The sequence below is a fragment of the Balaenoptera physalus genome (genome assembly GCF_965194825.1).
Source record: "Balaenoptera physalus genome assembly, chromosome: X".
NCBI classification, from domain to species: domain Eukaryota; kingdom Metazoa; phylum Chordata; class Mammalia; order Artiodactyla; family Balaenopteridae; genus Balaenoptera; species Balaenoptera physalus.
Genome location: NC_138903.1, coordinates 14,780,007 through 14,794,205, shown reverse-complemented (window position 1 = coordinate 14,794,205; position 14,199 = coordinate 14,780,007). Strand labels below are relative to the sequence as shown.

Here is a 14,199-nt window from a genome sequence, read left to right as displayed (position 1 = left end):
CAACATGGATGAACCTTAAAAACATTATGCTAAGTGAAAGAGGTCAGACACCAAAAAACACTTATTATACAATTTCATTTATATGAACAGCCCAGAACAGGCAACTCTATAGAGAGAGAAAGTAGTTTAATGGTAACCTAGGGCTGGGGGCTGGGGAGAGCAGGAATGGGGAATAAATGCTAATAAGTAGGTGGTTTACTGGGGGGGAGGTGCTCTAAATCTAGATTGTGACTATACTACACTAAAAACATTGTACACTTTAAATGGGTGAATTTAGAGTATGTAAATTACATCTAAATAAAGATGCTTTCTAAAAAGGGACATCAACTAATTGCGATGTATGAACCTCTCCTGACCTTGATCAAACTAAACTTTTTAAAAAGGCATTTGTGAGACAATTGGGGAAATCTGAACAAGACTTGATATTAAGTAATTTGTGGGTTTTTTTTAATGTGCTAATGAGTTGCGGTTATGTTTTTAAAAGAGGCCTTATCTCTACAGATACATTCTGAAATATTTTCAAATGAAATAGCCTGGTAATTGCTTCAAAACCACCTAGGCTCAGAGAGGGTATAAATAAAACCAAATTGTGAGAGCTGAGTGATAGGTACATAGGAGTTTGTTATACTAGCCACTTGAGTTGTGTCTGTATTTGAAATTCTGCAAAATGAAAAGGTTAAAAGAAAATAAAAACATTCCTAACAGCTACCTATTTGTATTTGGCTAAATATCTGCATACATTGTGAAGAAACTCACTTAAGCAGTGGGTAAAGTTAGCAAGTGGTCAATAAATGCAATCTGGGTTTCTGCTTTTTTTTAAATCATGTCGTCAACGTTAATTTTTTGTATCTACAATATTCTGCCTTCATATAAAGCCACTGCCACCAACCAGAAAATGACATCTGTGTTTATACAGGTATATTTCAACTACGCACCTTATTTCACGAGAGAAAATTAATCTTAGTCCACACTGCGATATGTCAGGTTACAATTATCAAGGACATATTGTTATTCTTCACAACTGAAGTATAAAAAGAAAGTTTTATGAATTTGTCTTCCAGACTCTACTATTTCACTGTCTAGTCTTCAGCCGGGTGAAATGTAGGCACGTGGGAATTAAATCAGTTCCTCTCAGCTTGAATTTTGCATGAGAACTCAATAGGAATATGTATTTCTGAAGATAACCCAGAAGAACTAACATGTGGACATAAAAATGCTGGCCAATTTTCCTCCCATATTTTCTCTCAGAAAAACCAAAGGAGAAAGAATGCAGCCAAAGAAAACGAACATGAACTTGAACTCTAAGGTGTATATAACATAAAGAGACCTGTGACAGCAACTCTTTGGGAGGCTACACTATGTCCTTGCTGTAACACCAACATAATGAGTACACAATTAAAGGTGCGACACTCATTTCAGGAACTGCTCCAGCTAATAAGGCACAGGATCTGAACCACGATGCTCCAAATTCCCATTTAACCCCCCCTTTGAAACGGAAACGTAACTTTCCCAATATCATTGCCAAGTGTTTTTCTGCATGGTTTATAGTTGATGAGACATTCAGCCTCAGAGAAAAACAAACTGAAATCATAGAAGGTTGTTGTACTCATTTTATGTGGACTATTTCTCAAGATGGGCGCTGTTATTTATGTGAGACAGTGAGCTGGGACCCGTGTTCTCACCGGCCAGACTTTGTTACCTGAAATGAAGGAACTCGGATCAGGCTGAAGGGACCGGAACTGGTTGACATAATACTCTCGCTGCTCTTCCGTTATCCTCCAGGGTTCGTCTGGGTAACTACTGTTGTTATCCTGCAGTTCTCTCTCCACTGAAAAGGACTTTAAAAAGAAATCAATAAGCAGATGCTCACAGAATCTGTCTTTTGTGAAACGAAGTAGAAATATTAAACCCAAGCATTATAATTATTTTTTTCCTCAAGGGAACGAATTTAAACACCTTGTGAGTAGAATTTAATGGGACTGTAAACTTCTGAAGGTCAGACATGATGCTTTATACCTTTCTTTTGTATTTCCCAAAGTTGTTAACAGGACTGAGCATGAAATACTGAACACCTGGGTGAGTGACGAAAGATTTTCCAATGTGATGAAGGGGGAAAAAATACAATCGTTCTTTCCTTCAAATATTCACCACATTTTGATCCTTTCAAATTAGTTGAGTAGATAGTAAGATAATCTAGATTCTTTTTAAACCATTTTTTTAAAATCTAGAACAGCTATAACCACACCATCTTTTTTTCTGAGGCATTCCCGTTGTATAAATCTGGGAATCAAAAGCTCCGAATCAAGTCCCACGTCCCCAGGTCCTACCTGAGTGGCAAGTCAGGATCACCAAACCTCTCCTTCCACATTTGTGAACTGGGGGTTCTACTTAGTAATAGAGCTGAGTGCAAAGATGGGCTGTCATGGTACCACAACAAACAGGGTAACAAGGGGTGCATCCGACCTGCCACTAGGGGGCATGCAAGCCAAATTTGAGAATTTAAGGATACAGAGAACCAGAGTAGTAGTGCAGGAGAAAACAGCTCTGCTAAGCAATGGGGAAAGAAGCAAAAATGGTGATTCTGGAAGGAGCAGCACAGGGCTTTGTTGCATCCCTCCCATCTACCCTAAGGCTAAGGTGCTACTTGCCAAGGGCCACCTTCATGGAACTAAAAGGTGAACACAAGGAGGGTGAGCCTTTAAGACAAAAGGAGACTAGGAAAGAAGGGGAGAGGTATTACTACTAATACCCATCAAGGTGCCTGCTTCTGAATGAACACACTACCAAGGAATTAATCATTAGGAGGGTATTCTACTCACTATCCCCGGAAAAGACAGCAGACCATCTCCGCCCCCTGCCTCAACCTCCCCAACAAACACACACCACATTCTGGAAGTAACTCTTCCCAGGAACACTTGGCTCTCCTCTGATGCCATTCAGAGAAGAAACAACTCTGTAAAAAGTCTGAGCTGTGATATGACCTTGAGATGCCATCTTTGAAGTTTGCATACTAGATGAGTTTCCACTAAATCTAAATCAAACCGTTTTTAAATGCCCTGAAAGTCACTATCCAGTAGTTAATGCCTTAAATTCATAGAGTGTTTTGAAATTTACAAAGCATTTCATACACCCCTATCTCACCTGAGCACACCTCAAACATTTGAGAGGTAGACACAGCAGGTATTAGTATCCTTTTCCCAGATGAGGAAACCGAGGCTCAGAGAGCTTAAGGGACATGCCCATATCCTTCACTGAACCCCTGCAGTCAGCAAATAAGTGCCCACTTTTTTTTAATCTGTTGCCAAAATCTCCATGCTAGGTATTGCCTGCTGCATTCCCTGGGGCTGACATGGAAGCTTCTACTCCCCTAAAATGCACTCTCCTTCCCACCTGGAACCGAAGCTGCCATACCCAGTCGCTGTTGGTAGTGTCATACCATAACCATCTGCTCACCCTATTTCCTCTCCCACATTACTTGACCCCTAAGTGGCATCAGTGGTCTCTTAGCAGGTCTCAAGTCTAATCTGACAGCAGGAATCAGGAATGGAGAGGAGAAAGTGACTGATTCCTCTGCTTAAAAGCTTTCAGGATGACCTATTGCCCAATAAAACAAATCCCCCTCCTCCACCTGGCTTTTAGGGCCCTTATAATCCAGCCTCCTCCTTGGTCACTCATAGCAGGCTTCTGATAGCCCACATGCTCTCTCCTCATGGGTCAGGTTTGCGTCTTCTTCCCAGACAACCCTTCCTCTGATCCCAGCCCACTCAAATCCTACCCATCCTCAAGTCCCACGGCCCCGAAGGACTCTCTGACATACCTGCCAGGCCCACAGCCACTGCAGAGGCGCTACCTGCCCCCAAACCCCAGCTTGGCTAAGAAGATGGGTCTGGAACCACATGTGCACACAGCATGGCCCACCTCATGCCCGGTCTCCCCCAGCTGAGTCCAAGTAAGTGTGGGTGGGCTCACAGTTGCTGGCCTCTGGGATGCTCTGGCATAGAAAGCTTTTCTCTAGCGAGAACAAGCTGGGCCAGATGCTCATTCTTGGGGATGTGGATAAAAAGTAGAAAGATCAACAAGCAGAGAAAGCAGACCCTGAGCAGATGCATAGCAGGGTGGTGGTGTCAAGCAAAGGCCACCTGGGACCTGAAGTCACAAGGGAGCAAGAACTGAGCACAAGCAGAACCTGTGAGGAACGGAAGTACGAGAAAGAGTCCGGGGGGAGGGTGGCTGCTGGCAGCCAAAAGATAAGTGGACAGTGACGCAAACTCAACTAGGGCCAAGTCTGTTCATGGCAGAACAAACGTGAATAACCAAGGACTCCCATTCCTGGGGACCACAGGGCCAATCCTCGTCTCTCATTTCTTGGATTCCCATGAGAACTCCAACCCCTTCCTCCTTCTCAAGAAAACTTAAGCTGACAAGGAGAGTTCTTGCTCCTTAAAACCAAAAGTGCCAGGACATCCCTGGTGGCGCAGTGGTTAAGAATCCACCTGCCAATGCAGGGGACGCGTGTTCGAGCCCTGGCCCAGGAAGATCCCACATGCCGCGGAGCAACTAAGCCCGTGTGCCGCAACCACTGAGCCTGCGCTCTAGAGCCCGCGAGCCACAACTACTGAGCCCACGAGCCACAACTACTGAAACCCGAGCGCCTAGAGCCCATGCTCTGCACGCAACAAGAGAAGCCACCGCGATGAGAAGCCCGCGCACCACAACAAAGACTAGCCCCCACTCACCGCAACTAGAGAAAGCCCGCGCGCAGCAACGAAGACCCAACGCAGCCAAAAATAAATAAAAAATTTTTTTTTAAAGTGCCTTCCAACAGTGAGAGAGGGCATGTGAACACCGGGCAATCTGTACCTGGTGTGGCCCTTCTACCAGCCTGCACGAAACATGTTAACCTACCCCCATCTCTTTCCCCTTGCTTCTCACTGCATGTTTTGAATTGGTTTGATAAATCAAGTGATTTGAGCATCTTAGAAAATATGAATCCTTATTATAAGTATGCTAAGTATCACACAGTTTGAACATTTAAAGTGCTGTTAAATATCTTCATTCAGGTTTCGACCTGGAGGGCAAGAACCATATCATCTAAGCCTTCATTCTGCACACAGCCCCTAGCAGGCTCAGCACAGACACTATAAAAGTCGGGTGGGGGCCACTTATTGACGGGCTCTAACAACTTCAGGGGTATGTCTTATGTTGAAAGAGATGCAAAAACACTACTCTATACTGCAGGTAATGAAAGAAAGCCTATGAGTCCATTTCATATTTTATTTTATTTTTTTTAAAGAACAACTTGATTTTTTTTTAATATTTATTTATTTGGTTGCACCAGGTCTTAGTTGCGGCAGGCGGGCTCCTTAGTTGCGGCATGCATGCGGGATCCAGTTCCCTGACCAGGGATCGAACCCAGGCCCCCTGCACTGGGAGAGCAGAGTCTTATCGACTGCACCACCAGGGAAGTCCCCATTTCATATTTTAAAGTTTGAGATCTATCAACAGACGTCCCTGTCGGTCCCATGGTCTGATCTCTATGGAGAAGTTTCAAGTGCCTTATTCATTAAGTGAGTGATTTCAGAGACAGGTGGAAGGGGCGGATCACATTCCACATTCCCTGAAGCCGAAATATTCCAAAAGAAAGCTGATCTATACTACAAGAAGCCAAACGATGTGAACTTTGCTGCAGAAACACTGACCTGCTCATTCATTCATTCATTCACAGACACTTATTCAACATCACCAACATCCCAGTCACTAGACACTAGGGATACTCTGATGGTCAAACACATTCTTTTTCCCAGGAAGCCTAGAGTCCAGTGAGGGAGAAAGATGGGCAATCGCAAAACAGTGAGGTGTGAGCTGCGGTGAGATAGGGAACTCCGGAGCTCCGCGGCTGGGAGTTGGTCCACCGACCGCCCGCATCCGCATCACCTGAGGACTTGTCAGAAATACAGAAGCCCAGGCCCTACCCCACACCTAGTGAATCATCAAGTCTGGGAGTGAGGCTCAGGCATCTGCAATTTAACAAGCCCTCTAGATGATGCAAAGCACACTCAAGTCTGAGAAGCAATGCTACAAAACATGCAGGGCAAGGCAAGCAAAAGGAACAGCATTTGCAAAGACACCTTAAAATGCCAGAAAATAGCCATCTCCTGAAAGTAGCTTGGTTGAGCTACATACAGATAGAATGGGCTGCCAGTGCAGAGGAGATGCGAGTGGAGTTGCCTCAAGACGGTCCAGACCAATGGTCCTCAACCTTTTTGGCACAGGGACCAGTTTCGTGGAAGACAGTTTTTCCGCGGACCGGGGGGTGGGGCGGGGGGGGATGGTTCAGGCGGCAATGCGAGCGATGGGGAGCGACGGGGCGCAGCAGATGAAGCTCCGCTCCCTCGCCCGCTGCTCACCTCCTGCTGTGCGGCCCGGTTCCTAACAGGCCTCGGACCGGTACCGGTCCACAGCTCAAGGGTTGGGGACCCCTGGTCCAGACCATGAAGGTTCAGGTGCACCAGGTTAAGGGCTTTAAACTGTATCTAGAAGACAATCAGGAGCCACAGATAAGTATGACACAGGCCAATGAAATAATCAGATTTGAGCTGCAGAAAGATCACTTCAGTGAGGAGAATGGAAGGGAAGACTAAAGGTCAGAAGACCAATTAAGGCCATATCAGCAACCCCGGCCAGAGGTCACGGTGGCCCAGAGGTAGGGAGGGCTATGAGGGGAGTAAGAGAAAAAAGCCATAGGGCCCCCACCACATGAAGGCCCATTCCAGCGGTTTGGGACCTCTCTGGCAGCAGCTAGGGGGCCATCTCCTCGAAATGAACCCAAAAGGCAATCATAACAATCAAAGACCTGAAATCAGTCACCTAAGAGAGAATGTCTAATTGCAAAGACTGGAGGCACTGAGAAACGGGGGCGGGGGAACGATGGAGCCTTGGGCTTCCCAGGAGAAGCCGTAACCAGGGAGAGCCCCACCTCCGTGTGCACCCAAGAGGCGCCCCAGTTCCACTCCAGCTCTAGTGGTTTGGTTGGCTGGGTGGAGATTTTTGCTACTTGGTGCCAATTTTGAGCTCTACCAGCGTTTTTAAGAAAATATAAAAGGAGGGAGAGAGAGAGAGAAAAGGAGAGACAGAGAGAGAATCTTCCGCATCTGTGTGCTTAAGCCTCATACATATGGTTCATTATACAGTTCCTCTAGACACAGGAGAATTAGATTTGCTTATATTTAAAACATTCAAACCCTTGGTTTTGTTTCAAGTGAAATGCAAATATCTGGCACTGCAACTTGTTATCTCTGGGGAATACAGGCTGTTTATAATGAAAGAGACTTCAAAAGACTCATTAAAAAGTAATACTATTAATAAAATCCCAAAAGGTGACATTTACCCCTGAAGTATCTTAAAATCAAACATAGCTGAAAAGTACGAATTGCAAGGAGGCATTGTCAGGGAGAACTTAAGAAGGGGGTGTGTACTGTTACAACCACAGAACATTTCTGTTTAGAATATAACCCCACCCTGGAGGCCTCCTGTCAATGCTGCCTTAGAGTCCAGCCATTTCACCTGAGGGTGCGATGATCTTTGTTAGAACAACGTCCTTTTGGTGCCTTAGCAAACAAACCGTCTGGGGGAGCAAAACCTCCTAGCAAGCCCACAGTGACTCTGTGAGGACACCTCCCCTGCCAACGACCTTTTGGAAATAAGAACACCATACTGCGACCACTGATCAAAGCATGATCTCATGAGCAAAGATATGAGAAGACTCAACCACCCTAAAGGGGAAGACTGGCTCACAGGCTGCTAAGACTAGACCATAGCCCACGTGACAATTAAGCTGCCTACAGAAAGATCCGGGGATTGATCCGTCACGGGGCAGAGACAAAAGAAGAGTCAGGGAAGCAAATGATAGCCGTGCTTCTATGTGGGGTTATGGTGGTTGTCCTCTGACCACTCACGCCCTACATGCCTGGTGTACGGGTGTCACCGAGTGGCTGCCCAGCCAGTCATGACATTTTCCAGCCCTTCCTGCAATTAGCCACAGCCATGCAACTGAGTTCTAGCCAGTGCAGTGGGAGCGCAAGCGACCTGCACCACTGCCAGGCAGGGCTAGCACCCCGTGGTCCTCCTCTATGCTTGTCCCCATCAGCCCACTGAGAAGGGGCGGCACAGCCACAGGACAGAAGCAGCCCTGTCGCCTGAATCACCATGTGGGGGAAAGCTGCCTGCCAATCTGTGAGATGAGTGAGAAGCAGACCTGCTGTGGGAAGTCATTAAAATGCGGGGTGTATTTGTTAGAGGGGCTGTTACTCTAACCAACCTACCCTTCAAGCGAGGCCCAAAGAAAAGGCACACCTGCCTAGCGCCAACAGCACAGCCACTCCTGCGTTGAAGACGAAGCATGAAGCCATCTTCCTTTTGTAATCTGACCACCTAATGACCTGAGACCGCTCTGAGCCCAAACAGCTTTCTAATTTGATTGCTCACGAAGACTATCTTCAGGGACAGCATGTGGATGCATCTTTACAGCCGTCTTTCTATGCTTGGTTAATATGAGTTTGATAGGAGATTCTCAGGGAGGAAGTACAGAGTAAAGAGAAAAGAGGGCTCTGGTAAAACTGGGAAAAACTGGGAAATGAGGAATGAAGAAAGGAGCTAAAGAAGGAGGTGGAGCTCTGCAATTTTGTTTTTCACATTCGACTGTTCCGTATCATACTCTATAGCCTCATTTATACTGTTTCCCACCTCGCTCTCATTCTAACGTAAGGCCCATGAGGACAGGAAATTTTGTCTATTCTGATAACAGCTATACCCCAGAGCCTAGAAAAGGGCCTATCACATGGGAAACACTCAAAAGACGTTTGGCAAATGAGTGAACAAATAAACAAATGATGCGACAAGCTGCCAATTCTGACTCATAGACAGAACGGTTAACCTGAGCCCTCCTATCATGACTGGAGCTGAAGTTTAGATGCACTTACCAAACAACTGTCACCCAACAGTGTAAAGGCTGCGCCCTCTCCCTTACCTATGAAATCAGAGGGGGAAGAAAACTTTTTTTTTCTTTTTATTTTAAAATATTATAGAGTCGCTGGAAGTTGCAATAAATAACTTCTGTTTTTACCTGTAGCAAAGTTAGTTACAATTAAATCCTAACAAAGCAATTCAACTTTATCAGCTTCTTCATGGAAATAAATTCACAAAGATGCCTTTAATCACATACTGCCAAACTTACTTAGGGATCTAATCTCAACAGCTTAGAAGGCTGAAGCCCAGACTATAGGAATCTCTGAGCCTAATGAGCAATGCACAGTTGCTGCTTATTATGATAAACTAAATTTTTTAGATGATCACCACAGACATCAGAGAATGTCAGATAACATGTATTCGTTACGTGCCAGACACTGTAAGCACCTAATACACAGGATCTACTTTCATCTTCACAACAACCCTGCAAAGTAGGTCCCATTAGTCCCATTTTGCAGAACAGGAAACTGAGGATTAGGGAAGGGAAGTGACTTACCGAGACCACACACCTAGTAAATGGTAGAGCCAGAACATGAACGGAGTCCAGAGTGTGTACTCACTCAGCGAGCTCTGTGGTTCCCCCCTCTTAACCATCCATCCATCCTTTAGCCATGTACCATTTCCTTTTAAGAACTAACGTCACTGTAATGCCTAAAATACTGTCGCAATTCTGCAGATTGAGGATCTGAGTTGAGGATACAAATATCCTATACTTCCACTTACCCCTCCATTACCTAGTTTAGTTGTAGATTTTGGCCAGTGAACTATTAAATCATACAGACAGAGCACCATCTTATTTCTCACATAACTTTTGCTTATAAGCATCTGGCATGTTTTCGCATCAGGAAAGAATCCTGTAGAGAGCCATACAATACAGATATTCAATCACTGCGCTGTTATTTTAGTATGTGTCACTAACACTACTTTGATTAACAAAAGAAATGCTTATGAGTAATCACTGTCTCCAATTCTTCCACCAGGAGCCAAGATCTCCTGCTCAGAAGGGCACTTTTCCTTTACGATTGTCAGGATTTTGCTCTCTGCTTAGAGGGGAAGAGCAGGAGAAAGCAAGAAATCAGCAGTAAGAGGAGCCTTGGATGAGGCTGCGGGCTTCCGGTGCTATTACACTAACGTGCCAGCCCCATCCTTGCTGATGAGGTCAAGGCTGCCTGTCTCTTCCCCACTGTCCTCCCCTTAACACTCAAGGCAGCCTGAGGTCAGCTGGGAAACAGATGCACCAAGAACTCAGGCTGAATCCATGGAAGGCTTTAGAGAGTGAGGCTACAGACTGGAGGTACAACAAGAGTGCAGGTTCTGGAGGCAGACAGGTTTGGGTTCAAATCTGGGATGGTCACTTACTTCACTTCTGAGCCAATAGTTCCCCACCTACCTCTCCGGCCTCACATCCCCACGACTCCAGGCTCCAGCCACACCAGCCCTCTTCCAGGACTCCATACTACACATGGCACAAGGGCTCGCTAGACATGGGCTCCACCCCCTCTTAGCATAACGCCCTGCACTGCAGACAACGGCTACGTAAAAACTACACCTTCTGAACACCTCTGCTGCTAGAATGCCACGCTGGAGTCAGGTTCCACTAAACACGCCCACGGAAGACAGATGAAGAACCGAGTCGCACAGTGAAAGAGGCAGGGAACAGAGCATTCACTTTGCCAGCGCTGGTCATGCAGGTGGGGCACCAGGGCGAAAGCTAGGGCAGCAGTCACCCCATTCCACAGCTCTGCTCGCGGCAGAGGCGAGGCTCCCTTAGTCACCAGTTCTGCTGTGGGGTTTGGGAATTGTTCCTGCAATCTCAGAACACAGTCTGAATTTTCAGTCCTTCCAAAGAGTTGGCAGGCTCTCCACACCCCTTATTATAAATCCCTATTTGCTTCAGCTAGTCAGAGTAGATTCTGGTGTCAACAGTGAAGCATGCCCTTTGTCCAGACTTTTCCTGGGGCGTGAGACACCCCTCTCCTCACCTGCCAGCACCATCCCTCCCTGCCTGGTGAACTACGAGTCCTCCTTCACAGCTCAGTCCAGCATCACTTCTTCAGGGAAGCCTCCCTTCACTTTCCAGCCCCAGGGCCAATTTCTCTGTTATATGCTATCCAACTGCTCTCTTGCCTTCAGGGCAATTGTCAGTTTTCCATTATACATGCAGAGGCAGGATCATGTGATTCCCATCCATCTCCCCCCTCTTGACTGCTCCTCGACAGCAGGGACCCTGTTTGTCATCCTCAGGGCACGCTGGCATGGCGGCTGACCCATAGAGGCCACTTAGTAAATACTTCCCAATGGATGAGTCAAGGACACAATCTGGCAGGCAGTCTACCCTGCAATCAAGACTGCTGGGAGGACAAAAGGGCACAGACTAGTGAAGAGGCCGGCACAGCACGGGGTCCAGAGAAGCATTCTGTCGGTAGTGCCTCTTGCTGGGACAGACGATCGGGAGCATGACACCGCCTGCTGCCCTGAGATCGGGGGATACTGATGCGTTTAGGGGTAAAATGGTGCCCCTGTAAGGGAGCCTTTCCTGTTCACACCACACTATCTACTGAGACCAAAGGGTCCTAGGAAACAAACACCACACTCCTTTCCAGCTTTACAAAGTACTCTCTGACACCAGGAGTTTAACTGGGTGTTTTCAGCTATATCCAAGAGGCTAATTCAGAGGCACCCTGTCTACCAAATCAGTGTGGGCCCTAGCTACTAGCAGGGAAGTTCTGGACACCATAAGCCTTTAATGAAATGCTCACAGCTGGGGTGGAAAGGCAACACTGACCCCACAAATAAAATGTGCTTATTTGCTTTCATCTAACCAACCTGTCTAACCACATGGATGCTAGAATCCTAATGTGTACCAGCCTACCATTCTTACGCTCCCCACCGCCTCTAAGCACGGAATCCGAAAGGCCTTAAGGCGGCACCCCAATCAGTCATGATATTTACTGAATCAATATCTTTGTCCCATAAACATCCTTCAATCTCTATCCCAGGCACCCTCCTCTTATATCCTAGAGTCACATTTCTTTCAATGATCCAGTATCTCTTTACTATTCTCATCTCATAACACAGAACATTTTTGCCTTTCACGTAGAAGTGTCTCCCAGCGAAGAAACCAGGTGACTGCCATCACTTTAATCATTAAGAAGTGTGGGTACATGGGGAGCACCTGAGGAATACCATAAGCGACAGCTACAAAAGATTTAGGCTGAGAAAAGTAAATTTCAGTATAATTCAATAAAACGTTTCAAAAATAAGGGATAGAAAATCTGAATAAGAATTATAAGTAGATGAAGGAAATAAGTAGGAAAAAGAGGCTGGATACTATGAAAATAGGACCTCTTTGTGGTAATAACAGTGACCACTGGGATATCTGTGTGTTCTAGGTAGATTCGGGGAAGTAGAACACATCAACCTTTCACCCCTCAGGAGATGACCAAACTCCATCTAGGGTTTCAAATCAAATAGGGAGTGAATCTGGTAAAACAAGATGTCAAACCGAGAACAAGTCACGTGCATTCCGATAAATTTCATCAAACCAGTTCTTCCTGTTACACACAAAGGCAAACACACATATACCCTCTCCCTCCCTCCCTGCTGTCCCTCCCTTCCTCCTCCTCCTCCCCCCTTTCCCCTCACCTTTCCATTTCAGTCAGAGGAAGAGAATTTAATTGTCTGAGCAATGCTGAGAGGTACACACACACACACACACACACACACACACACACACACACACACAGTGTTGACATTCACCATCCTTAAAAAAGAAAATTTTCCAAGCCCTAATCTCTAGCCATAAACTAATTCAACTTTACTGCCATAAAGGTAGAAACAAGAAGTCAGTGCCAGTGGGCCTGGGGCACTCCAGAACCAAAAGGAAGTGGGGTCCCTAACCTCCTCCAAGGGCATCAGGGGCCCAGGACCTCCTCTCGACCACACAAAAGAAGTGCTAATTAAAACTACACCAAGATTTCATTTTTCACCTATCAGATTGGCCAAGATCCCTAAGTTTCTTAGCACACTGCATTTGCATGGGTATGAGAAAATACACACTTTCATACATTGTTAGTAAGTGTGTAAATGGGCACCGCCTCCACTTTGAAAATCTCTACCAAAAATTTAAAATGTGTAGCCATTTCACCCAATTATTCCATTTCTAGGAACTATTCCTACATATATACAAACACTGTGATTGCAAGTTCTAGCTATTGATCAGAGGGGACTGGTTACATGATTTCTGGCAGATGTACACAAGGAAATACTATGCATTCGAAAAAACCAAAAAGATGAGGACATACTCTATGTACTCTTACAGACTGTTGTTAAAGCTTATTGATAAGTAAAAAAATGCAAAGTGCACAACAGATGTATAGTATGCTACCACACATGTAAAAAAGTGGAACTATATATTTTGCATATATTATATATAATTACATATAAGAATACCTATATTCACTTGTATATGCATAAAATAATCCTCTAATGATACAAAAGAAATGGGTCATGTCAAGTGCCTTGGGATGGGGAACTGGATGGCTGGGAGAAAGAGTGGGAAGGATACGTCTCTCTCTGTACCCTTTTGTATCTTTTGAATTTTTTACATTTTTTAAAAATTTTTAATTGCTCTGAAGAACAAGAGTATTTGAAAGCTCACAGCCCATGATCCAATAAAATAACAGCATGGTGTTTACTGCAGAATCTGAAACAAGCAACCAAAATCTTGGAGCGCTTTGGCTGCCGCCTAGTGAGGAGGAAGATCATCACTAGGCGGTGTCTGGGCTCCACCCACTCGGGAGAACGGCACGTGGTCGGCCTGCAACCTGAGGACTAGTGGAAGTGGCCCGGTGCTGGAGGAGACGCAGGGAGCTTCACAGGGGGCAAAGTCAGAGCTCACAGAAAAGGGGCGAGGGGAAAGATTCCAAAGTAAGGGGGAAAGGCCTGAGGCCCTACTGAAAAAAAAAAAACCAACCCACACACAGGCCAAATGATGCCTTGCTAGGGACGTCCCGGACCCTGAAAGAGCCGCCACGGGCTGGCTACCTCCTAGGTCATCTCCCTGGGCTGAGCATTAGGGAAGGGAACCACAGAGGCTGGGACAGGACCCGGTGTGCCCTACTTGCTTCCTGCTTCTTTCTGCTCCAAACTCGGAGCACCAGCTCCCTTATGACT

At 45.8% G+C, this 14,199-nt stretch overlaps 1 protein-coding gene across 11 annotated transcripts in view; it reads right to left on the bottom strand.

Moving 5' to 3' along the window:
- REPS2 (RALBP1 associated Eps domain containing 2) overlaps positions 1-14,199 on the bottom strand; it is a 228,584-nt gene that overhangs the window by 119,143 nt on the left and 95,242 nt on the right. For 7 of the 11 annotated variants that reach the window (XM_082447097.1, XM_082447101.1, XM_082447099.1 and 4 more), the window contains exon 6: positions 1,700-1,838. In XM_082447097.1, coding sequence (XP_082303223.1) covers positions 1,700-1,838 — 139 coding nt within the window. Of the gene's footprint in view, positions 1-1,699; positions 1,839-6,407; positions 6,534-14,199 lie in introns of all 11 variants that reach the window. The other 4 variants (XM_082447092.1, XM_082447100.1, XM_082447096.1 and 1 more) reach the window with 1 other exon arrangement.